Raw genomic sequence first — 27,605 nt, 5'->3', positions numbered from 1 at the left:
TGAGATAAAGAGAAATATTGCACTTTTTACAGTAGCATCTCAAAATACTACATTAAACAGTGAAAAACATAATAACAGTAACCTAAGAAGATCATCCTGTGGTTCTGTGAGTACAACAAATAATGCGATAAATGTGTTATGATGTTATTAAAAGAGTACTGCTGCGCTGATTTACCCATCTGCTGTTCTATAATCAATCTCAGTACAAGTATCTAGGTAGGTCCTTATGTGTCTCTGGGCTCTATAAAATACCTCTCTGCAGCATGCACAGCAATGTATCTGTTGCCTGTTAGGAAGTCATTAATTTACAAACAAACAGCTACTGTAAGAATAATAAAATAATTTTTTAAATAATGCCCAACATCATAATAAGCAGAGCTGACTACCAGTGGTGGAAGTTACAAATTATTTACTTTTGGTGTTTAACTCTGTAATTGTCAAATATTTGTAATATTTTTATTAAATGGAATTAATACTGGTGAAATTCGCTTATTCATCATGTTAGGATACAAGACAAATTTGGGTGTGTGAAGGTTTCTTTTCCATGTCTGCATTGTGCTGGCTCTGCCTTCCTTGCCTGCAGCACATTGCCTGGGGCACCTGTAGGGATGGTGCAGTCCTGCACCCTCCCCTGCCCAAATGAACAAATGAGCAGGAAGGGGCACGTGGAGTCATTTTACCCTTTTTACCCATTTTTTACCCATTTTACCCTTCTGCGTGTGTGTAAAATAGAGGAACAGAACTCTCCTCATGTGGTTCTGAGGAGTGGGCTGGAGACATACCAAAAGAATGGGTTCAGAACTTCTTTTACATGCCTCAAAGTCTCCAGTATTTCTATACATAGTAGGCTTAATAAAGGTGTAGATCTATTTTTAGTCTTTTAACAGCTTGACTGGCTGAACTAGAAGTTTAAGGACACTTTCGGGTCATGCCTGTGTTTGTGCCCTTTGATACTGTGCTTTTGTAACTTGTTTTGCTTTTGTTGATGAGTGATTTTTTAAGCCTCTTGCAACAGATTGATTCACACAACAAAGAGAGAAAGAGGCTCCAAAAATGCAGGTAGAGCTTGCTGATGGTATGAAATTGGTCCTCAGGGCACTATCATTTGTGAGTGCCTAAGGCTCAGAGCCCATTCAGTTTTTCATTAGCTACTGGATATCCTGAGGAAAAAGGAATTTAATTTCGTCCTTTTATGAGAGATTTTTGCTTCAGGCTGTCAGTTGAACCTTTACTGGAGGCTGCTCACCATTATTTGGTGAGGACACAGATGTGTGTCCCCGGGGACAAAGCTGGGCAGGGCGGGACTGCCACATTATACAAGGGCCATTAATACTCCAGCCCTGGAGCTGTAGGAGGGCATTATTGGCTTCCAGAACAGCACTGCTAATCTTCACAGATCCCTAAAAAACTCTTAGGACTTTAAACTGTAGTAGAGATTAAAAATAATTGACATGTCAGCTATGAATACACAGCTGACCTGAAACAGCACGGTTATCCAAGGCTATGCCAGAGTGATCTGAACTTGGTGTTTTGGCTGCCTGGCTCTTCCCTGAGAGTGATTTTCTAGCAGTGACAGGGATCCCCTATAGGGATAGTCAGCCATCTCATACCTCATGCTGTGGCCAGGCTTGTGGAAAGGAACAATTTCTGTCCCTGAAAACCCTATGGTGAGTGAGCTTATCATTTTACTTGAACCACCGTGGGCTCCACCAAGAGTTTATACACAATAAACAGTGACTTGTTTCCAAAATTGGTTCCTTAAAAATCTCTAAACTCAATCTGACAGCAGGAGAATAGCTCAAATTGTTTATCAGGATTAACAAGTGTGCAAATATAAATGGTGCAAGTAATTCAAATCTAGGGCTTAGGTCATTAAGCCACCTTCTTTCCCAACTGCCTGTCTTTCAGAATAGTCCTTAAAACCTCTTAAGGGAGAGGGAGGAGGCATGGGTCAAACAGCTCAGAATAACTGTGAAATTTATAGCTAATCCTATGTGCTTCTTTCTTTCTTTCTAGATCCAATTACAAATGTAGCACTGCTTTCTCTGACCTCAGAAACCTAAAGGAGGATTCATTTCACTCCATTTCTTCTTCCCGCGTTTCATGGAATCACAGAATTACAGAATCGTGGAAAAGACCACAAAGATCATTGAGTCCAACCATCCTCAGTTTGTTTTTGCTTCTGAGCACTTTCATTTGTTCCTCAGAGGTTGCAGCTGCAATTACTGAAGAAATAAAGAGCTACTTGTAACTCTGTTACTTTGATACTTCCCTAGGATCTGATATTGCAGTTTGGGCTTGGCCAGACTCACAAGTTTTGTAAGTAAACAGAGCTGGCATTTGTCATGGGGCGGGGGAGACCTCAGCAAGGAAACATTATTAAATAAGGATGAACAACAAAGCAGGGAATTAGGAGCTGCAGATTGTTAAGCGGTTTTGTAATCAGTGTATTCTCATGATTACGTAAAGGGATGAGGCTGTATTGACCAGGCTGTTACACAAGGTTCTGCTGTGCCCAGATGAAGAGGACCTCCAAGGTTTGGGGACTTAAAAATTACCAGGACATTTGCATTGGAGGAGTTGGAAATACAGAGCCAGCTATATGTCCTGGATCTCAGAATTGCAGGCTACCCTGGTAAAGCCTGGCGAAATCCAAAATGTTAAGATGACAAACAATTGCATTTCTTTAAAATTAACAACTACCCCCTAACTCCTTGCCATCATAGACAATTTTCTTTTAAAAATTGTCTTCTGGAGAAGACAAGGAAGTCACCAGGCTGGGGCTTCTGCCCAGGAAGGCTGTACTGTAAAGACCTAGCCCTCTGCCATCCTCTCCTGGTTGCTGAGGTTTAGTTCTCTGCACTCCTAATTTTGAGCCTTTGCTTGTGCTTTTAGGAACATCTTTTCCAAATTAAAGCAGTAGGCAAGACAGGAAAAAAACTGAAAAATGCAGCTGTGACATCTTAACACATTTTCCAGGAAACTGATAATCCTAGCAGATCTTTCTTGTTTGACAAATTCAAAAACGTAGCAGGACAAACCTCCAGAAAAAGTTGTCTTGGTTTGAAAGAAAGATGTCTCCCAAGGAAAGTGGGAGGAAATATGACGCCCTTCCCTCCTAATTACTATAACTTTGAAATTAAGGAGCTTTCAGGCAGAGGTGTGGGAAAAGGAATAACAGTTCTTTACTAGTGTGTACAACAAGGCAAACAACAACAAACAGAGCCAGAGTCCCAGGCGCAGCCATCTCTCGGCCCCAGGCACTTTCCTCTTCGGTGTAGTGATGCCCACAGCCGGCAGGGGCGCTGTCGGCTCCCAGCTGGGCAGGGCAGGTGCAATGATTCCCCACAGCTGCAGGGGGCGCTGTGGCGCCAGCAGAGTCACATCTTCCTCACGTGGTCTAAAATTAGACCATAACTCAAAACTCATAGTGTTAAATCCTACAGTCAAGAATTCTAACTGTACTTGCAGTAAGCAAGTGATGATTTTATGATAATTAAGGCCTTTAGTTGGTAATGACAAATTATTACAACAGAAGTTTGTTTTATTACAGCAGTGCTGGCTTCAGACCCTCTGTACCTTCGGCTCCAGAATCCCAGTGGTTGGCCTCGAGTCTCCCCAGGCACCTTCTGCCAAAGGCTCCAGGACAAGCCACTGTTCCCGGCTGCAGAGTAGAGCACGTTCTTCACCTCTGGTCTCATCGTGACTGGGCCAAGGGCTACTGCATGAGCAATCTCCTGCTTGATCTGTGCAAAGGCTTGTTGCAGATCAGGGCCCCAGTGGCAATTGTTCTTCTTGTGGGTGACCAGGTAAAGAGGGCTCACGATCTGACTGTACTCAGGAATGTGCATTCTTCAAAAGCCTATGGCACCTAGGCAAGCTTGCATTTCCTTCTTGGTGGTTGGCAGAGACATTGGGGTGATCTTATTGATGATATCGGTGGGAATCTGATGCCATCCATTTTGCCACTTCACTCCCAGAAACCAGATCTCTTGAGCAGGTCACTTACCTTTACTCTTTTTGGTGGCAAAGCTGGCTTCCAGAAGAATCTGGATGATCCTTTCTCCTTTCTCAAATACTTCCATTGCCGTGTTCCCTCACAAAATGATGTCATTGATGTATTGCAGATGTACCAGAGCCTCACCCTTTTCCAGTGTGCTCTGGATCAGTCCATGGCAGAAGGTAGGACTGTGTTTCTACCCCTAGGGCAATCGGTTCCAGGTGTACTGCACTCCTCTCCAGGTGAAAGCCAACTGAGGCCTGCATTCTGTTGTCAGAGGAATGGAGAAAAACGTGTCAGCAATGTCAATAGTGGCGTACCACTTCGCTCCCTTGGACTCCAGCTTGTACTGGAGTTCCAGCATGCACAGCAGCGCTCAGTGGTGGAGGCACTTCATTAAAGCCATGATAGTCCACAGGCAATCTCCATTCTCTGTCAGACTTGTGCACAGGCCAAGTGGGGCTGTTGAAAGGTGAGTGGGTTTTGCTGACCACCCCTTGGCTCTCCAGCTCACGGATCATTTTGTGGATGGGGATCACGGCATCTCAATTCATCTGGTACTGACAGCAGTGTACTGTCAAGGTGGCAGTTGGTACTAATTTTTCCTCCACTTTCAGAAGTCCAACTGCAGAAGGATTCTCTGATAGTCCAGGCAAAGTGTTCAACTGCTAATGTTCTCTGCCTCTACAGCAGCTATGCCAAAAGCCCATCTGAGTCTCTTTGGGTCTCTGTAATAGCCATTCTGGAGGAAGTCTATGCCCAGAATACACGGGGCCTCTGGGCCAGTCACAATAGGATGTTTCTTCCACTCTTTTCCAGTCAGGTTCACCTTGGCTTCCAACAGGATCAATTGCTGTAATCCCCCCGTCATCCCAGCAATGGAAACAGGTTCTGCCCCCACATGTCCCGATGGTATCAGGGTACACTGCAGTACCCTGATCAGTATCAGTATCAACTAAGGCATTGTATTTTGTGGTTGTGATGTGCCAGACCATCAGATCCACACCATCCAGAAGATCCAGTTTTCCGATGCCTCTCCCTGGATAAGAGGCAGGGCCCCTCTAACCCTGGTTATTATTTTCTTCCTGGGCATACATGATAGAGGTATCTTCAAGGGGATCCAACAGATCATCCTCCCTTCTCTTATACCTGGAAGCTTGGTAACAGGAGACTGAGGCTGCCTTCACTTTAGTTGAACTCTGTCAGTAAGAGTTTTTTCCTCTTTGAATTCACACACCCCCGCTGCCAGGACAGAAGTGGGTTTCCCATCCCACCCTCCCACATCTTCCCTGTGGTCACACAGGAAGAACCTCAGCTCATGGGGAGTATTCCCTCTGCCTAGCTGGGGCACATCAGGCTCTGATACTGGGGACTGTGACTCGCACGGGTACCACGCTGTTCTTCCTCACTTCCCTAATGTCTTAAAGGCCCTAAATCAAAGCAGAGACATAAGCCTGCATTGGGCCATTGACAATACTCTCTAACACTGAGCCTGATGGCAGTGGAACCCACTGCCTCTTGGTTGTCCATGGCATTAATTGTTGCAATGAAGATGCTGTGTTGAGATAGCCCTAGCTCTTCCAGGGCCCACAACATTTGCCCTGTGCACCTGACCTTGCCATGCTGTCCATCCCTTCCAGGAACTCCTCCACCTTGGCCATTTCTCTTGTCTCTCTGTTAACAGCCGACCTTTCATTAGGGGTAGAAATGAGCCAAGACACAGACTCTCATTTAACAGTGTGAAATTTATTTTTCTTTAGTGCTTAGCCATCCTGACTCTGACTACAGCATGTTCCTGCTGTTGGCTTTTCTGGCTGACTGCTGGCTATATCCTGCTGGAATATGACTGCAAGTGTTTCCTTGCCACCTCTGACTACAGGCTTTTACCTAGCTCAGTTATGACTGCAGGCTCCAGCTCTATGAGGCCCAGACTAAATTCATAGCAAATCTTTTGCAGTATAAACTCTCTTCCTTATTTCATTCTTTATTGTGTCTTTCTGGATCATTACTACTTCTTCAGAGCACCTCTACCTTCTCAAGGTCTTCCTCTATACTTCCCCCTAATCAGAGGGGCCCACCTCTTTTATCACACTCCATTAGTCACAGCTGTGACCCATTAAGAGCAAGACTGTTCTTCTTTTGGTAGTTAGTATAACTGTGAGTTATCAGGGGCAAGGTCACTTGTAATTCCTTCTTCTACACCTACAAGGTACCAGTCGTTAGTCTGTCTCTTACCAACAGATGGGACAAAATTCCATAAGAGAAAGAAACAAAAGGAAAAATCCTAACCCCCAACAAAAGTACATTGAAGACATACATGTTTTCTAGTGGCAAAGATGTTCTATTGGGCAGATTTGGGTGATTCTATATAATGCTCTGTGAATCTCAAGGGATGTATGAAAGCTCCTAAAAGTTACATGCATATACTATCATTGTCTAAACTACTTGTATTATAATAGTAGACTCTTACTATAATAACTGGTTTATTCTTAATTAATGTATAAATAAATAGAAAAAAAAGACAATTATGCCTTAAAAGAAATCTTAAAATTTCTCTGAATAATAGAAGCACTTTCCTGAACAGTTTCCCATTAAAATTAATTTCCACTTTATCTGCATAATAATTTTTAAAGTAATGCTTAAAAGTAATTATGATTAATTGTCCAAAGTCAATCTCCATTGCCTATTCACATAACATGACAAAATTACAGTGTTACCTGGTAATGGCATGCTCCAAATGCTTCTTAAACTCAATGACAGCTGCAGAATACATGCTAATTTGTTTTCACTTAAATGAAAATTTCAAAGAAACCCTAACCTAATCCAAACCAGTTACAAATCAAGGCTGTATGATGCAAGGAAAAGTCAATGGACTATTAATCTGTAACACTTACCTACTTGAATATTTTAAAATTTAGATTTTAAAGAGAAACATTTATTGCAAACTCAGATTACTCTTTTGGAAATGGAAAAAAAACCCAATAAACCAAGAACAGAACAAAGAAGGCCACTGAATTCTGCAGTGCTGTAGAGAGATCAGAGACAGGCATTTCTTTAATGTCCCATGTAAAGAATTGGTCTCCCATGCTTGATGGGGCTGTGTCACTACTGGGGAGTTACCTCTGGTCTTAAACTTTTAGCTCATAACTTAAAACTCATAATGTTAAATCTTTCAGTCAAGAATTCAACTGTACTTGCATTAAGCAAGTGATGATTTAATGATGTAGACTTTTAGCTGGTAATGACAAATTATCCTAGCGTAAGTTTTTACTATCACAGCAGTGTGCCCCGTGACAAACCAACAGAAAACAAGATTATGAAATTGCACCAATAACTGTGTGAAGTATTTACAATATTACAGAATGCTTTTTTTGGGAACCAATATATAAAATTGAATGTAAAAATTTTGGGAGACAGTTTAGAAGGAGAATACAGGCATTCTTTAGTATAGTCCGTAAATAAATAAAGTAGTATTTGGAAATTGGTGAAATATTCATAGAACGTGGAATTTTTTATCAGGGCACTGCACCTTTCAAAGGCACTTAAGCATACTGAGAAAAATTAGGTAACTATAATGCCTTGAACACAGCAAAGCATAATTTAACTTCCTAATTTACAGTAATCAAGCTAGTTACTTTACATTTGAGATAATTTTATGCAACATTACTCCAAATTAAGGAAAAGCAAATGATTTGGCTTTGTTGCTTTTGTTGGATTGTGTCTGAAACCAATGGGAACAGGATTTTTACATGTCACCTTCAAAAACTCCAAATATATGAGGAGGTAAAAGCTGTAGATTTTTGTTACTTCTGACAGAAGAATTCTTTCTGTCTAAGACATACCTAGAGTCTTATTTTCTTCTAGCCCTTGGTTTAGAAGCTGATTAAGTTTTTCACATACAGACTTTTATTACTGACTACAATGTGATAGCAATGACTGTCATAAAAGAAAAATATGCTTTCTAGGGTTTTCTTGTTGTGGAAACATTTATGAGAGTGACATGATCTTCAAAATCAGAAAAAGCAAGAGTTAGACTTCTCTGGGCAAAGCGGAAGTGCTGGGCCAATACAAGAACCATGGAAAAGAATAACATAAAGCATCCTGCCTCAATGTAATAACAGTTTATATGGTTAGTGGCCCCATAGTGTCATGCAGGTGTTTCTGATGCAACTTTGTTGATTTACCTAAGCTGGTTGGTTAGAGTAGGATAAGAAAAGGGTCCAAGGAGTAATTTCAGGCTGAAAATGTCCCTAAAGTTATGTGTGTTGCTGAACTTATGTTTGCTCAATTATTCAGAGACTCATGACACAAAAGAGGAAAGTAGTTCAGGAAAGTTTAGGAAGATGTTTCTTTGATTATCATCCTTACTTTCTATTAACTATTGCACTCAGTTTTGTTGTCAGTTCTGGTAATGCCTGCGAACATATAAGGATGTAGCAAAGGGGCTAAGATATGACAGTTCATATCACAGCTGCCATTCCACAACAGCCATTGCTGTTCTGAGCACACAGCAGAGCAAGACAGTCTGGGAAAGGAAGCCCATCTCAAAATTATATTTTCCAGGAAAGGACAGTCAACAAAGTTATCCTGAGCCATTGTAGTTAATCCCACAAGAAGTGGAAATGCTTAATATTTAGGTTCCTGGTAGTTTTTGAAGCATTGCTCTCTAGCACCCATATTTTTAATCCTTTAAGAGCTCTTCATAGCTTCTATGATCATGTGGAACACAGCCAACACATCATGCTTGGTAACAATTGCTCTGTTTGGCCCTGCAGTCTTTAATAAAATAATATCTTCACTAGAATCTTAGACTAGATGCTTCATAGAGAGGAAAATAACATTCTTCTCTCTCTCACAATTCTCAAGGTGGAAAAAGTGGAAGGAAAATAACAGCTGAAAGTCAAATGAAGACTAAATTACAATAAGCAGCAAAAGACTTCTGAAAACTATGACACCTTTCTGTGGACATTTGTATGCTTTTCATGGAATATAAGGTGCAACCACTGCTTTAATAGAGAATTTCATGGCCAAATGACTCTCATTTCCTTCTATTACAATACTAAAGATGTACTTGGCTAACCACATTCATGTCCCTATAACCAAAGGAAGATAACATCTATTTATATCCAGAACACAAAATCAGATGCTGAAAAGTCTACATGATAATTTGAATTATAAAGACACAGCAGGACAGTGGGGAAGGAGCTAGGATGAGAAAAAAAGGAAAGGTGGTCTGCCTCCCAACACTTCTTAGCTTTGTTCAAAGTATAAGGAGTGAAGGGAAACAGTTATGATTCAGGAAAAAAAAAGGAGAAGAGGAAAAAAAGAATTTAACTTGAGATTTAGTTTACAGTGCTATGTAGTCATCCCTACACACAACAAAGTTCTATTGAAGTAACATATTTTTGCATTTCTTATTATCTGTTCTACATCAAACATCCTTCTTCTTTATATTTTAAATGGATTCATTTTAAAATCTTTTTTTATAATTCTAATCTGCATAATGATGTCAGATGAACTCTATCAGAGAACTACTTTACATTTTAAATGAAAAACACAAAGTAGAAAAATGATTAAGGATTGACATCAGCTGGTGGATCCTTATCTAAAGATTTCTAAAACTGCTGTGGAGTGTCCGTTTTTGTGCATATACCAACTTTATCTCTGCATAAGAAGTAGCAGAAATTATTGTTCTCTGACGTGGTCTGTCCAATGCTTTCTAAATTTTAACAGAAAGTCCTTGAACTTGTATAATTTTACCTCAGTGCCAAATACCTATTAATCTTCTTTACTTGTCACAGTAATTCTACCTTTTAAAATCCAATTTTCTTACAAAGCAACATACACTTATTCCTGTAGCTAGTTTCAATAATGCCAAAAGAAGCAGTAAGAGAACTACAACAGCAACATCCCATTTTCAGTCCATTGCTTCACTTGTTAAATGGCTCTGCAAATTTTGTCCTTCAGAGGTCATAAGAACTCAATCAATCAATCAATAAATCAATCAATTTTTATTTTTCATGGTGGCAAAACCTATCTGCAAGCTAATGAGAAATGAATGGCAGTGATTTTCTGATTTAAAGAAAGAAGATATTTCAGAACAAGTGTTGCATAGTAGCAGTGCTGACTGTAGAATTTGTCCTTATTTTCTGCCTAAGAGCAAATAACACTTGCAATGTATTATGGATACACCACACATTATTTTTCTATATGTTTTCTCCTTTAACACCAGTGAAACATCGTTTTGATGGATGTAATAGCACTGAAATATATTCTCACTGAAAACCAAATATACATCAGTATACCTGGCAACTACTGAGATATTTTAGGTGAACATAACTGTTTCCTCTCTAAAATTCATCATTAGGATTCATGAACTAGGACTGCCAGTTATGAGTGGACTGACACACAAGGGAAGGAAAAAAAGTAGGAAGAATTAAATGTGTTTGCATGTGCCTGCCAATGCCATTATATAAATAATGCTTACAAGTATTAATGTATGAGTCATCAAACAAAATGTTTGCTGAAATGCTACCATCTGCACTCCTTGTGAGAATCTCAAGGAAAGTGAATTTTGCAATTACAGTTCTGGATGTTCAGCACCTTTATTTTTCAATGCTGTTAAGAACGATGAAGAACAGCTTTCAAACTTCATTAGCATATTTATTTGTTTGCTTGTTTGTATATTTAATTATAAGCAAAGCATTCCACAAAGGGTGAGGAAGGCCAGAAAAAACTGTCACATGATATTCCCCCCCTAAAAATCTATAGATATATTTTTTAAAAAATTAAAAAGATACCTGTGTTCCTGGTGCCATTTAGTTCTGAAACCACTGGTGGTCTGCCCAAGAGCCACACTAGTGCTTATTAAATATGTTCTTGAGAAGAAAGGCTTTCAGACAGAGCCTTTGTTACTAACATTGCACAGAAAGAGGCCCCGCCTGGAAATGGCCTTTATGCATTGAGCAGGGGCACTCTGGTGAGCCAGAGTCACAAATAGCTGTGCAGTACTGATAGCTGTAACTGCACCTCACACATATACCTGTACCTCACAGGTGTGCCTGTACCTCACGGGTGTGCCTGTACCTTACAGGTGTGCCTGCATCTCACAGCTGTGCCTGCATCTCACAGCTGTGCCTGTACCTCACCTCACAGATGTACCTGTACACACATTAGCATGGGGGATAACTGAGCCCAGGGAGCCAAACAGCCACAGCACCATTGCCTCATTGGCATGAAACGATTTGCCTGCTGCTGAGACCAGAGGAGACCACAATCTTCCACGTGGCATTAAATTACTCTGTGAAGATGTCCCCTTCCCTGTCATTTGTTCACTAGCCATTAATTTCTGTGAGTGAGGAGCTGAGCTACTTTTTTATCTCTAACCTAGAGAAAAGCGGGGAATTATAAGATTTGGCTTGCAACTATTCCTGTTGATATTTGTATGGATGACTTGAATGTAATGAGTTTTAAATGAGCTTTCAATCTATCATAAATTGTCAAAAAAATCTTACCATGCTGCTGTTATTCTTTTTAAACTATTTTGAGTTAACTGGAAATTTAGGGTTTTTGCTGGAAATATTAAGAGAGTGAAGAGTGTCTGTAACAGGCTTCAGCTGGAAGCAGCAAAGCTGATGAGAAGGTGAAATTCACTACTGTAGTTACATCCTACATCCTACATGCCACACCTTACATGCTAGAGGTTTTACACTGGCACACATGAAACACAGAGGAGAAAATCTATGCACCTTTCAAGAGTGTTTTTTACCATCTTGATCTATGTTAAATACCTTCAGACATGGATGTCCTCAGATTAACTCAAGGCATTAGGCTGCTATAATTGAATTGTAGATTAATCACAGGACTAACTCTTTAGCAGAGCTTTCTGAGTAGATTCCTATTTTGAGAAAACGGAAGCCTACATGTGAAAAATGCATTTTATGCTGAGAAGACTTCCATATTGGGTTTCTCTATATTTAGATCAACTGTAAACTAGTCCCTAAACTATATGATTTTTATAATCTTCAGCAATAGAAGTCATAACAATTTTAAACTGTAAAAGTCCACTATTAAACCATGGTTAGAGCAGGAAAAAAATCAGGTCATATATCTATAAAAAGTCTATAAAAGCTGGGGGAAGCATGGGAGGAGGTTCAAGTTTGCCAACCACCTATTTATAACAGCACTTTTGTATGAAGAATACTTTTAAGACAAAGGAAATAATTTCTATCAAGAAGTTTTGTATACTCCGCCAGTCACTGGGAAAGTAACCCCTTGATTAGGAAACAAAAGCCAGAAAAGAATGTTATTGGGATGTTAGGAGACCCAAGACAGACTACAGATTTTGGACCTGGTTAACACAAGAGATTTGATAACAGGATGCTTTGGCAAAAAGAAAAAGAACTTTGAAAATTAGACCTGGATTGCAAGAAGATTCAATCTGACAGGTTTACCGGAGAAAGAAAATCTCATTAAACTCTGCAAGCAAGAGATGTTGTTATATGCATACATTTGTGCATGTGATTTTAACCTAATCACTGTAGTACACATTACTATTCTCCCTGAAATAGTATATAAGCTTTTGTATCCCACAATAAAATCAAACTCTGATCACCATCAGAATTCCAGTCACTAAGTCAGTCTCCCCGTGTCTCTCTCCATCGCTGAAAGAATGTGGCAGAAAAAGAAGCAAAATTTTGATCTTTACACCACAGAAGCCGTTAAAGTACCAAAGGAACTGAATGCAAGCAAAAATGACCAAATTACTTCTGAATTTGTGCATTATGCACTTACAACCAATAACTTCTGTGCCTTGAAGATGAATGATTCTCATCTGTTTAATATAGCACAGTGCCTAAATGTTCTGACATAATGTCACAGGCCCCTTATTTGTACAATAACAGCTGCCATTTCAGAGCCCATAGTGTGATACCCCCAGTCAGCCACCCACTGACTGCTCTTCACGCATCTATACTTAACTAAAAACTTCTCCGGATGAAATCCTACATTTTTGCCAAAAATCCTGGGGCAGAGAAAGATCTGTAGAAAGCTTTAGGACAAAAAGCAAATATATGGGATAAAGAGATCCTCTTATTTTACTTCATCAACAACATACAACATTCCTTTCTTCCTGCCCTAAGAAGCTGGTGGTTGCCACGTTTTTCTCAGCTTAATCACATAAAAAACATCACAGCTGTGTATTTGAAAAACATTTGATCAATGCTTCTTGTTTCTAAAAGTATTCCTTAAATATAGTGGCGATTCATCATGGCAATAAATAAAAATTAAATTTATGAAAACAGAGTGCTTTTAACAATGCTAGAAAAAGAAAAGTAATACAATCATTATTCTGAATAGAAATTAAAATACAGCAAATCTGTAAAGCTCTGTAAAAAATTGCCATGGGCACAGGATATAAATCTTGCATCTTAAATTGCTCGTTTTTATTTTTTTCTGAATAAAAATATCTGTTGGTCTCAAATATGCCAGTTTTAGTTTCGCTTGCCTGACATCTTTCCCTAGGAAGTTGGATCCTCTCAATATCTAATATACCTTTACAAATACTCACAGGCTATAGATCAGCATAGATTTCTGAGCTTTGCTGCACTTTAGCTTGATTCCCAGCTACTCTACTGTTTAATACCTATTTCTCTACTCTGTTTTCTGGGGGTTTAGTTCCTCATTTTTCTTTTTGCTTGGAAACTGATCTACATGTTGGGATGTCCTTGCTATTCAACTCCACATTATGTGGAAAGCTGAAATTTTTACAAAAACTAGTTATGAAACACCTGAAAAGAAAGAATATCTGTAGGGACTGGTAGAGGGTGCTATGCTAAGACACCATCTGGACACACATGACCTTCTCTGGTGAAGGGACTGCATTCCAACCTACCCAATTTGTGTAATCAAACAGGACACCCCTCAGTGGTCTGGTATATGTGACCCCAAGAATTACAAAATACAGACAAGGGAGAAGACAGCAGGGGGGAATGCTTTCTCCTGTGGTGACTATACAGCCATACCCCACAGTCCCCCAGGGATGTGCTCCTGAAGGGTGTGATGGTCAGCAATAAGATGGGTGATGAACTAGTTTTCCTGTGAGACTGAATTCCTGGTCATTACTCTGGTCATTACCCCATTCTTTAGCCTGTATTGATCTTAGCACATCTGAGGAAGACAAAAGTTCAGAAAGATGTAGCAAGAAAGTTGGCAAAGAGTAAAAGAGGCAGTTCAGTGACACAGATGAGGCAGCTGAGATCTTTCAGGACAGTGATCCTGCCGTGCTCAAAATGCAGTGTGTTCTCCAGCTGTCAGTCCTGGTGCAGTTTTCATGCCTCTCTGTTTTGACACCATACATACCTCCTGTCTACATTTAAAATGCGTGTTACGTCCCCCCAAGCATCTGTCCTCCCTCTACTTCTCATAAAAGCAGTAGTTTTAGTGTCTGGCAGTTTATTTAACAACTTTGTGTACAAGGGATGACAGCCTGTGCAAGAGTGACACAACTCTGTAACACCAAATAGAGTAGTAGCAATTAGCAGATTATTCCTATTTTAGGTGTCTTTGGCCACTGCCACAGCAAAGGGCAAGCAAGTGCTCTTTCTCTAACCTGCTTTGATTCCACTCTCCTCACTTTTACATTAATCTAGAATCTGAAGGTCTCAACAAATTTGAAGGTTTCACAGTACTGCAGAGCATGTGCCCCAGGCCACTCAGCATCACAATGAGTGGAGGGCTCCAGGACCTTACAAACATGAGGCAGTGCTCAAGACAGACCCAGAAAGGGGTGCTGCACAGAAGTACCAGATGACCGTGTCTTCAGCCTTGTCTGTACTACTAAGGAAAATTTATCTTGTCTGTCTGGGAGCCAGCTACATTGCAGAGAGCTGATTGCAATCATAAGCAGTTATTGCAGCAGAAAAAAGGGTAAATTAGAAGTATAGCCTGGAGAAACTTCTGAACCTCTTCATTCAGTAATATTTGGTCTTGTGACTTGTATACTGAGTATGAACTCCTCAACTGAGTTGTTTTCACCTCTGCCCCAAGTTCAATATAGTACTCTGAGAAAATCCATTCAAATCTATTTATATACACTGCACTTCGTCTTCAATTACGTGCAGACCCTATTTCCCCCTTTGTCTAACATTGTTGTAAGAACTTATTAACTTTGAGCACACCAATGTTTTCATATGCTTATATACAAGCACGGGATAAGCAATAAATACAAAAATAATTTCTATTTGTAATTTCCAGTGATCTGGAAATTACCTCTCTTTTTAAGAATGGTTTCCTGAAATTTTTTAAGTGTCCCCAGAAAGTACTAACAAAGTCCTAATCCAAACCCTCAAAGCACAGTCTCACTTTTTCTCTTCTAGTGCACCTTTAATGGCAAACCTGTCCATAAGAGCAGTTTTGGGAGGATAGCACAAAAAAGAGCCTGCTGACTACAACTCACAAACAAAGCAATAGTATGAGATAAAAAAAAAAAAAAAAACCAAAAAGAAAAGAAGGTTTACCTGGTTCAGATCAAAGATATCAAACACTCGTTTAATGTATAGGTCTCCCTGTGGATCCAGCCCTTGAAGGTCCAAAAGTTTCTTGAATTCATGCAGACTAAGCAGCCCAGATGGACATTCTCTCATAAATTTGCTGTAATAATGGTGCATCTGTGCAGGGGGATCTGGTACAGATTCTTGGGCGCCCATGTTGTTGCACAGTAAGTGTCCCTTTTTGTCTGTTCACATTTGTATCTCCCAGGTTCAAAGTCTTGCTCATGACCACAGCTCAGGTTAATATGGCTTTTAAATGGCTACGTTAAACATCTTACAGCATAAGTTTCTATTTTTATGTAGTGCCTATCTCTACTCATGAGATTACCTTTAATGCCCAAGTCTAAAATAGATGGGATTTCAAATTGTGGCAAAGAGCACCATGGTCAAATTATAGTTCACCATGCTTCCATTGACTACAAACATGCCTGTTATTAAAAAAATAAAGAGGATATTATAAAAGTGATTTTGAATTATGTGCAAACCATTAACAACACACAAGAGTCTAATTCTGGAATAGTTGTTAGGAATATCTATAATTTTTGCTGCAAATAAGGATGGAAAAGTTGAGAGTGCAAACAGCAATACCTGTAATTACATCCTCTTTGCTGTAAGTGGATTAAGCCTTTCTAAAAATTGAGCCCTTTGGATTCCTCCTTGATGTACCTTTTATCATAAGTATGCTGTGTGGGATCTTGTATTTGTGTGCAAATCATATCCTATTTCTTCCCTCTCAGCATGGAATTCCAGACATGGTTTTGGTCAGCATCCTTGTAACAGAATTTGAGTGGAAAAGGAATGTTTTACAGTAACTTCCTTAACAGGAATCAGCTTAGTCTGGTAAGAAAATTAATAATAGGTTTGCTCTTTCTCAGTGCTGTAGTCCTGCTTTTTATTTTACAGCTTTAAGGAGCTGAATTCCTTCTTCCTCCATAGGCTCAGGGAAGGGGTTAGGTATCAGTAATACTTCTGTACTGATTAGCTTTTACACAAGGAGATCAGCAGCTCAGGGGTGTTACTATAGGACAAAGAAATGAGGAGTATAAATAACGATGTAAATATATAGGATGTTAGTGATACAGAAACAAGACACTGCCACTCATCCTTTTCATTTATAATCAGGGGAGTTTAAGAGCACAGTCCACAGTGAGGTGGTGAATGCCCATGAAAAATGGCAACCATCCTCCAGTCTGAATTCAGTCAGAGAACAATCAATGTTACAGATCAGGTCAGTTTTTGAGAAGGACTCCCATACTCCTAATGGTCTGTGCTTCAGCTCTCTCCACAAGGACATCAACAAGTTTATTATCATATACTTCTAAATATGGCATTTGAGTAAGAAACCTTGGACACTTCTCAGGTGCCAATGAACCTCTGAAGACCAAACAGAAAGACACAGACATTGCCATCACTTTAGCCCAAACTGGTTCAATAGGCAAAGAACATAGAGCAAAGTGGATAGTCAGTGTGTTGCCTTTCCTGCAGAGACCACATCCCAGCCCTGGACCTGCTGTGTGATCCCAGTGAGTGAGAGAGAATGGGAACACACCCTGTGTAGGCATTTCATCTGCAGGTGTATGCTGGATAGAACACTGAGAGTGAATGAAGGGGATGCAAGGACAAGGGAGGTGAAAGGAAAGCAGACCAACCTCTTGGGGATGGACATTCTGATGACAATTCTGAACTTTCTTCTTCAGCCATCCTGTCCTGCTCTTAAAGAAATGACCAGTGATTGTGTCAAACAGCAAAGACAGGTATCGTGTGTTAACCTCAAGTGGCAACTGAGTGCTGTAGGAAGCTGTGCTCTCACTCACCCCTGCCCCTGGTGGGATGGAGAGAAGAATAGGAAAAAACCTGGTAGAACTAGTGAGTTTAGATAGGAATAGTTTAATAATTGAAATAAAATAATATAGTAACTAATAATAATAATGCAGGAGAGGAATAAAACCCAAGACAAACCAGTGGTGTACACTACATTACTCACCAACCTCTAAGAGATGCCCAGTCCGTCTCTGCAATTGGCCCCTCCCAGCTCCCCTTAGTTTATGTATTTAGCATGACATTCCATGGTATGGAGTATCACCCAAACTTTGGCCAGTTTGGGTCAGCTATCTTGGCTGTGATCCCTCCCAGCTTCTTATGCACCTCCTCAATGGCAGAGCATGAGACACTGAAAAGTCCTTGACTTAGGATAAACACTACACAGCAACAACCAAAGCATCAGTGTGTTATTAATATTACTCCTACTAAATAAAAAATACAATATTGTATCAGATACTAGGAAGAAAATTAACTCTATCCCAGATGAAACCAAGACAACAGTGTCAGGAACAAGACAAGCAGGCTGAAAATAAGAACCATCCATCAATAAGTCACCCAGTGCTAGTCATCCTTCCTCTTTTTTCTCTTTCTCCTGGGCAATAACAGTTCCCTTCCATATCTTCACATGATGCTGTACAGACACTGGTCACTGGATTTCATTCTAGGCACAGGAAACTTGGGATCTAGGCACAGGAAACTGATCCCTCTACCCTTCCTCCTCTCTTCTCCTCCTGAAAAAATCATACATTACTCCTGTTTGTTGCTTCCAAATAGCAAGTCTTGGGGAAGTGTGCCCACAGTGACTGAGGCACATGAGAGACTGCTGCACTGCCTTAAAGAAAGGCCTTAGAAGTCCAACTTTGTGTTAGTCTGGCAAAAGACTTACAAGAGAATGCTAAGTCAAGGTTGGAATGCTTTTAAAGTAATACCTTTTTTCAGAATCCCTTTAGCTTAATAGGAATAACTAAAACACCTGTAAAGACAGCAAAAATGCCTGGGTAAAAAATAATCTGATTTACAGTTCAGTCTCACAGCATCCCTCACCTCTAGCAGGGGACTAGAACGGTATAATTTGGTTGATATAGCATCTGACATAAAAAGAAAGGTGAGTTTTATGGGGCACAAAAAGACGAAAATTTATAACCCTCTGCATAGTCTGACAGCCCTTAATGAGCTACAGACAAAGCATGTGCTGAGACAGTAGAAATTCTATAGAAATCATCTGTTCCAGAAGTCAAGGGCATTGGAGCATTTCTATTTATAAATAAAAATAGAAAATTGGTAACAATGTGGAGCCAAACAGAATAAATTAATATAGCAAAGACATATCAAGGAATGCTGAAACAATGGGTGTAGAGACTACTTTGTATATAGACAACACAGTGAAACAATTCCCGATGAGCTGTCTGTACCAAACAAAGCTGATTCTTAAAAGTGAAGATAAAATTACAGAATCTCTTGAGATGCCAAGAACCTTTCTGAAACCTGTACAACATCTTGGGAATAAACAAAACATATAAACAGACAAAAGTGGGACTACAGACACTGAAAATGCTAGTTCCATAATAAAGATTTTTGGTTCAAGGACAATCAATGCAACAACACAGGCACACAGAAAATGCACAATAAGGTTAAAGCAAAACTGTCTCTGTAGGGAACCATGAGAAAAAAAGATCAGATTCCTTAGTTCTCCTCTGAAAATGGTTTACAAGTTCTTAGTTTTAGAAGGGATCATATAATTTAGATTTCTTTACAAATGAAAAAGGTAGTTTTTTGACAGTGGTTGAAAATAGCAGTTGAGCCTTCAAAAATAAAAACCCACATCACAATGAGAGAAATGGCAGACTTGTCTTTACAAATAAGCTGTGGGTCTGCTGGTAGGTAAAACTAGCAATGGGAGATAAAAGAAACAATAGGAAGGATTCCACTGATTGATGAATGGAAAAAGATACTTGCTTTTACAAATAAACTTTAGGATTGCTGATAAATTAAATTGGACATTGAAAGATGAAAGAAACAATGGGGAAAACCCCTAAATTCCGTAAGAATTAAAAATTAAAAGGGAGGGTTATACGTTAGAGAGAAATCTTCGGTATCAGGTGTTTTGGGAAGTCTGAGCCTCTCAAGTACCTCAGCCAATGGGAAAGAGGAAAGGGAAACACGGCTGGGGAATTAGCATAAAAAGTGAGGCTGCATCCTCCAAAAATTTGAGAGACCCCAGGGGAATGCCCCATGATTTCTGCTTTTATCTGAATAAAGTAAAAGGACTCCTCTGTCTCCTTTTTGGACATAAACCTCTGATGTTTGTGGATTAATTTTTCCTAACAACAACAAAACAAGACTTCCCAGCAGGGTGATCAAGAACTAACTTGAAATATAAAAAAAGCAGAAAACTAAAATAATAACGATGACCTTCTCTTTCTCTTGGGTATTGTGAAAACAGTGATACCTTGGCAGTAGGCAGGTTTTCTTCCCCCTATCCTGCCATGTCCCTCTAGTACCTTCCAGCTCCCCATAGGCATGTGGCCACTAATCATCTGTAGCCAACTTCAGAGTCCATTTATGTCTCTTAAGGTACATGCAACCAACCTCCCAGCTCAAGCACATCTGGTTGAGGTGTTTTCAGAAAGACTACCTAGACAGCCCAAATGGACAAGACATAACATTTTGGAGAGAGAAGGCTGTCCTCCCAGAAGAGCTGAAATGACCTATCCTAGTCAGAAAATTTACCTCTGAAGGCTTTCACTGTTAAGGGTTTTTCCTTTTTTCGTTGTTTGCTTTTTTTGATTTTTAAGACCCAAACTATTAGGACCCAACCATCACCGTCTTCTCCCTATGGATTACTCAACAGTTTTCTAACAATTTGAATCAGTGTTTAGCTTCTAAAAGCTTCTTCTGAGTTTCTTCTATGCATGATACAAGGAGGATGACCAAGCTGACCTTTTTTCTTTTATCTTCATCAGAATGTAGCTTGCTTTTAAGGGCTGTACTTCTCTCCTTTATAAACCAGAAAGATTTTGCCCCAATGAGACCAATTTCTAGTAGGACACAACACCCTAGCCTGAGGACTCACAAATTCTTACAAACTCAAGAGTGGGGATGGATGGGGAAAAGAGAGGTCATTGCTGCTTTCTGTGGTGTTTAAACCCTGGCACCATTGTGGGACACACAATTGCTGAATTATTCTCTCATTGAGAACACTGGTCATGCACTGGCCCAACTTTGCTAGTTCACAGCCACATTACTTGTATGCTTCCTACCACAGTTGCACAAGCAATAAAATGTATAGCTTTAAAACTGATAAAGAAGGCAGTGACCATTAAAGCAATACATCTGTAAAGCAATACTTCAGCCTATTAGATCCGATTTCTTTTTGTAGTACTGCTTCATTATTCCTGACATGGAGATTAGGATTATAGCTCAGTGAAACATATCTTGGTGATGAGAAAGTCAACTGTGCTTATCTTAGTTGTGCAGAGCCCAGTCTAAGAGGGTTATTTTGGTCATTAAACCTGTTACAGATGTAATTTTGTGGGTGTTGTTAGCCACACATGCTACAGTGTGCCTGTACCTATAAATAACCAGCCAACCAAGCATAATGAAATAACAAGTCTTACCCTTTCCACAGAAGCATTTGTAGTGCCGTTCCTTTAGTTTCAATGATTATGGGAAGTGCTCTGAGATACCAATTTTACATTTTCCATTTTTTAGTTCATAAGTTACAATGAAGACCCACTGCTGAAGCTGTTATTTTCATCAAAGTTTCTAGCTGCCGAAGAGGTGCATCCTCCTTTGTCAGGAGAGTAAGTCAGGAATACTTTCTTTTAATAGCTATTGTGAATTCATTGGTTTTCCTAAACTCACTTGTAAAGAATTCTTTCCAGGCAACTGCACGTGGGACTAACGATGCCTGCTATTGCTAACCTGCTGCTTTTCACTGGTCTTATTAGAAATTAAATGAAAGAGTCCTCACATCCAGGGAAAATCTGAGAGGCCAATGAAATGTCCTGGCTCCAACTGGGACAACTAAGAAGAAAAAAATCATGGAACTTTTCCATGCTGATGAAATAGATGGGGGATCTCCAGAAATCTTCATGTTAATGGTAATAGATCCAAACACACTCTCACCCCCAGCAATGTTTTGATGCCACAGGCTGTTTTTGTGAAGGCTTTCAACTTAGACAAATTGGATTTTTCCAGTTAATAATGCTACATATAGATCCTTAAACAACTCTAAATCCTGGTTTCCTGTTTTTATCTGCCTACACAGCACAGCTATTTGCAAGAAATTTGAATTTTATATTTAAATTATTTTCTTTATAGCAATAGAATCCCCTGAGTTAAGCATTTTGGAAAAAGGAAAGCCAAACCAATAGTCATCAGCAAACATCTAATTCAAAGACGAGGCTGTCTTCCCTTATCAGGGGCCGTTGTTTTGATTGGAGACGTTTTCCTTCCTGCTGCCTGAAGCCTTTTCCCGGGGTGAGCAGATGCTGAGCCGCTGGCATCTCCTAGTGGCCCGGGCTCGCAAGACAAGCGCTCGTGTTCTTGCTGAAGAGCGCCCTGGTATTTCTGGGCTCAGTAATCCCTGTTCCAGCGCTTCTCTGGGACACTGGAGAGCCTTTGTGGAGAGACACCTCCAGGGGCTGGATGCTGAGGCTGCCACTGCCAGCCCTCTCTCACTGCAGTGAGCAAACGAGCACATTTATTCCTGCGTGTTGTTTCTGTCCAACTGTCAGCTCTCTTTCTGATGGAGAATGAATCTCTGGTTAAGATTTTAACAATCTTTTCAACACTTTTTCTCTATAGCTGGCATTTCAGTTCCACAAGGTTTTCAATTAATGTACAAAGAAGGGGTGAGGCACTATTTCCTCCTTCCACTCCTTGAACATTTATTCCCAATCTCTTTATACTTGTGCCTCTATTTTGTAAATTTTACTTTTTTTTTACATTTCACTTGTTTCCTCTCTCCCCTCAAAAGCTGTTTTCTATTTATTCCTGTTTATTCCTGGTTTTTTTTTTTGACTGCACTCATAAATTCTTTCCATTTATCTTCTTGAAGTAAAAAAATCTTTCTGATCTATGCAAAAATATCCTTCCACCACCTAGCTTTAAAATTTGTTCTTTATAAGAGGTGAATAGGGAAGTAAAACAGCTGCATAAGTCTTTTACAAGCTTTCTAAATAAGAATAAAAATGTAATGATAAAACAAAGAAGAAAACCAGAAAAGGTTCATTGTAACTGTCTGAAAATGCAGCTCTGAACAGAATTTACTTTAGAAATGGTGGGAAAAATAATTTTGAAAAAGATTTTGTGAAGACAAAAATATTCACACAACCTACCAGTAGTGAAAGGGGAAAACCTGAGGGTTTTAAGGCTCTCATCCATCCCCACCTACAAGGAAACAAACTCGTTTAGGAGATTTTTTAAGAGCTTGTCAATAGGTGGGTCCTTCTCTTTGTCTGGAGTGACCTTGGCATGTTCTCAGGTGCTTCTGCAGGGACTCTCTTGAAGACAAAACATTTATGCTTATGTTGTATAAGAGCTTGTGTCAGGTTTGCAGCCTTGGTACTCTTGCTAGATTTGAAATAGACAATACACCATTGTTAGCATCAGGAAAAAATGTTCAGATCTCACAGAAATGTCTCACAGAAAACATCAGGTTATTTAAATACAAACATGGGTGAAGTTCACATGACAGTACCTGAAGAAAGGGTATAAATCAGAGCAAGTGAAATTTGGGAAGGGAACTTATTACAGAAAACACATGGCTGTCCAATTAAAAGTACATACTTTGATTTAACATCCCATCTAAACCAAGCATGGTATAAGTAGTTTTCCTAATATAATCCCAAGGTTAAAAACAACTAGCAACGTGTCTTTATGTATATAATTCTGAAACAGCAAGGCCATGGGGAGACACTAAAAAGTAATCATATTACTTCATTTGTATAATCCACTTAACACCCATGTTCTGTTCACAGGCTTAGTGATGAGTTTTCAGTTAATTAAGTGATAGAAATTTGAATATTTAAAGCATAGCACTTTTGTTATCATAGAAACTGGAAGCTGACAGAGTCATCTTCAGCAATTTCAGGTTCAGGGAGAAGCTTGCCTGCACATAAGTTTGTTGTTTGCTTGGAATCTCACTTCCTAAAATCTAAATGCATGCATGCTGCAAGAAATTTAATCTCAAATTCTTTTCCTCATCCACTAATGTCATAGATCTGACAGTGATTTTTACCACCACCATGGCAGCAGAGAAAATTTGATCCTCGATGAGAGAAAATTAATATGCAGAATTCAGGGCAGAGTGTGTTTGGACGGGACAGGGTGAAGAAAACAAAAGAAAACTAATGGTGCAATTTTCAATGTCAAAATAAAATGGCATTATGGCTTTTTACATCTGTACGTGTTATGCCACTTCAGAACCTTGATTTACGTGTAGGATTTTTTCATAAACTGATTTAAAAAAAATCTGTTAAGCAAGACTTAGTTTCCATTGACTCAGGTAAGTTGTTTTTCCTTTGATGTATGAGGCAGGGCAGAGAGACTTGGTTCATCTAACTTGGAAAGGGCTGAGTCATCTCGAAGATTCCTTGTCTCTGCTAAGCAAGGAAAGGAGTCTTGAGCTGGACTTCTGCATTAAGACCAGAATCGAGAAGACAAATTCTTTTCCATTGTACTCTGCCTGAGCCATGCTCTCTTTAGAAATGTTGATGCAGTCGGAATGACCAAAAATACTATGAGGATACTGTTACTGAGAAAGCCATGCCAAGCCATGGAACTCACACATGCATTTCTCTGGGCAAGCTGGAATGAACAGAGCTCATTCTGCTTTTTATGTGAAGCAGTCCCCTAAGCCAGCCTGAAGCCCCACAGAATGACTTCACAGAAAACATAAATTACAGCAGATAAATATACACATCATGTCTAACTAAACAGATGCAGTGTAAATGCCAAAGAAGAAACTTATGAAATCCTGGCACGTTGTTTGAGAGATCCTGGTTCTCGTTTGCCACAGGGTTTTCAATGAGGCTTTCACAAGACTTTATTCAAGGCAAGAGAAGAATAAAACTGAGCTACATCTTATCTAGATACTATGTGTTGTATCTGAATAATGTAGGTATACTCTTGCCATTTAATAAAAACCTTAAAAGACCTTTTAATTAGTATTTAAAGGAAGAACATAAAACATTCTAATAAAATATTCTGGTTCACTTGATTCATTTTCCTAAGTGTTTAAGCCTTTCCAACTACTAAATTATACAAATAGATTGGGCAGGGATTAAAACTTGCCAGCCGTTTTTCTGGCAATGCAAGCCCCATTCTTCATCTTATTTCCATCTCCAAATGGATATAGACTATACAATCTTATTTAACTGACAATTCTAAATGTGCCATTCCTGTTCTGCCTTCTAAATAACTTTGCCTGGTCCTACCGCTGCAGCTGAGCAACAGCTCAATTAAGAAAGTACACAATAAAATCCATTCCTCAGATTAGCAGTAGCTAGTAGAGGTCTGTTACAGCATCTTGCAGAATAGGAAATAAACATCAGATATTTAGTGGGAGCACATTATTAAATAATGAGGTTTTAAGCCTAGCAAAAGGAGTTTTACAGTGGATTTTATGAAGCCCTAAAGGCCAAATCATTGTTAAATTTCATTAAAATGGGTGGAAGAGTTCCAAACTGATAAAAAACTGAGGCATCTTTTTCTGTCTAACATGGTATATTAATTAAAAAAAACCCTTCTGGGAATAGCAAAACAAAAGGCTTGATCCATACAAACTATGTCTTTTGTCTCCCAAAACACCAAACGCTGGTACCCCAGCTCAATCCTGTATTTTCTCTAGGCAAAAGAAAACAAGTGCCTGATCATTTTGTCAGCCAACTGTTGCCTTAAACAATGAATAAAAGCTTAATTCTGCACGAATGAGGCATTCATTCTGGGTGTGTCCCTGCTACCCAGCTGCCAAATTTTATGAAAACATTAGGAAGTGATTAACTGAAATGCCTACTCTATGAAACTCGGTGGAAATATACCAATTGATTAAAAAGTTCTGGAGATACCAGAGAAAGGGATGAGAGACTGATTGGTAGCAGGAGTCTAACTGATCTGTATATAACCTGAGAAGTTTAAGGCATACATCTTAATATTCCTCAGATGAATTGAGCAAACTGCCCCATGGGTAATAAGCTAGTTGTAGTGGGAGAAAGGCATGTAGGAACTTCTAAAATACCAACACCAAGAAGATGTTCCTCCACAAAATAAAAAGCCAAAATCCCCAACACCCAAAGCTCCCCCCACTTTTCAAGATCACTGAAGTGTCAAGGGCTTTTTGCAGTGCAAAAATGCTTAAACATTAATGCCTAAACAAACTGGAAATGCTCAAACAACCTAAACTGGAAAAGCTCTTATGTGAGCTCAGACACTGTCCATGTGCGCTATCCAGGAACGTTAGCATTCATAAAGCTTTTCTGGAAAACTTAATGCATCAAATTTTTAATTCAAAAGAGCACACCAAATTAACAATTTCTGCCAGTCAGGCAAACTGGAAGTTTGCTCATCATCTGTAATTAGCACATTTATTGAGGTAGGTGACACTACTTAATCAAATTTCAGTATGTTTAACCATCTGGTAACTGGCAGTGGGAAGACCATTTTATAGGAAGAGTCCTTGAGGATTATGGAAGAATTACATAATTCCAAAAAAGCAAGCTGAATTGGGAGTGGAGATGTGTATGGAAACACAAGAAAATCATGTAATAGAGGCACTGTTGCATGTAAAAACACACAAAGTACCTTATACTCTCAGCATTTTCTGGAATAAGTATAATTAATTACATAATTCTGTATCTCTGAACTCAATGAGATAAAAAATGTGGGTAGAGAACATTAATGCTTTATTTTTTTTTAGTATTTTTTTATACCAAGATGGGGCGATATGTTCTATTAGCTAAAAACTTAGTTTGTATTATTGACAATTCAGCCTAAACCTAATTTCTGTGACTCCTTCAGGGATTACAGGTGACTCTTCACTGCTTTTGTCACATTTGGTAGAAAGTGTTACTGTGGCTTAAGGGGAAAATAACTCTGGGTGAGTCTCGTGGCCAGGAGAACCTGTATGAAGGCTGCCATGCAATAACATAAGACAGCAATGCATCTAACAGCTGCTGGACAGATCCTTAGCAGGACCTAGGATGTTAAACATTAAAACTGGGATGATGGATCAAAACCGGGATGATGGATCAAAACCAAACAGATGTGCCTTTGGAAAAGGGGGACTGACTGATACCGAATTAGGCCACAGAAGGTGTTCAGAATGAATCCCGCGACAGAAGGAATCTTGTTGTGTCTGTGTTGCATAAACTGAAAACATTAATACCTATGGATCCAGCTGAACACTCACTGCCTTAGAAAGATTTTTCAAGCAGCTATATAAATAAAAAATTCAATTATTAATGCACACTGAAAATAACGATAAAAACCTGGTTTTCAAAGATGAGAAACCATTAGCATGTATTAGAATGACTGTAAGAAACTTTCAAATTGGCTAAATGTACTGGGAACAAAGCATTCAGCATTGTCTGCCAGCCATTCTTGGTTATCTGCTTGGAGTTTTCTATTGAATCGCTTCCATTACCTCTGAGCAGGGAGCTTGCAGCTCCCTGAGACACGTGCATCAAATGATACAGCCACAAAAAAGCCCAGAAGTCAAGAATGAATTCTTACCTTATTCATGTCAAATGTGTGAAATACTTGTTCAACGTAGTTGTTAGCTTCAGGAGTAAGTCCATGTAGATCTAGGACATGTTTAAATTCATGCAGGCAAAGCTGTCCAGATGGGCATTCCTTCATAAACTTTGTGTACCAGTGATGAATTTCCATAGCATTAATGTCATCTGCTGATCCAGCAGCACCCATTGCATCAAACATACCAGGTAATCTTTTTCAGTACTAATTCATCCAAATGTTGATTCTTCCTTCCCAACAATGATCATTCAAACACCAACTCTGCCTTTGAGAGCTACTTTAAACCTCTTACAGATCACTACCAAGATAGACTAAGTAAATATAGCACCCTAGAAAGATTACTGGCACCCGGTTTTAGTACCCTGTGGTTTTAGCAGCTAATTAGAGTCTTTGTGCACAGTCAGTCTGCAGAGCCTCAGATGAACTGATTATACCAGTTCTCATCTTGTACTGGCATCTGTGGTGCTAAAGGTGTTTAA

General features: G+C 39.4%; 1 protein-coding gene across 1 annotated transcript in view; it reads right to left on the bottom strand.

Moving 5' to 3' along the window:
- The window catches only part of GUCA1C (guanylate cyclase activator 1C), a 36,615-nt gene extending 9,306 nt beyond the window's left edge, over positions 1-27,309 (bottom strand). Inside the window, exon 1 of the mRNA XM_064703106.1 lies at positions 27,106-27,309. Within this exon, the coding sequence (XP_064559176.1) occupies positions 27,106-27,309 (204 nt within the window). The remainder of the gene's footprint in view (positions 1-27,105) is intronic.
- Positions 27,310-27,605: the final 296 nt, after the last annotated feature.

Source organism: Zonotrichia leucophrys, chromosome 1 (genome assembly GCF_028769735.1).
Source record: "Zonotrichia leucophrys gambelii isolate GWCS_2022_RI chromosome 1, RI_Zleu_2.0, whole genome shotgun sequence".
In the NCBI taxonomy this organism is placed as follows: Eukaryota; Metazoa; Chordata; class Aves; order Passeriformes; family Passerellidae; genus Zonotrichia; species Zonotrichia leucophrys.
The sequence above is the reverse complement of the archived record's forward strand: the minus strand, read 5'-3'. Positions and strand labels throughout refer to the sequence as shown.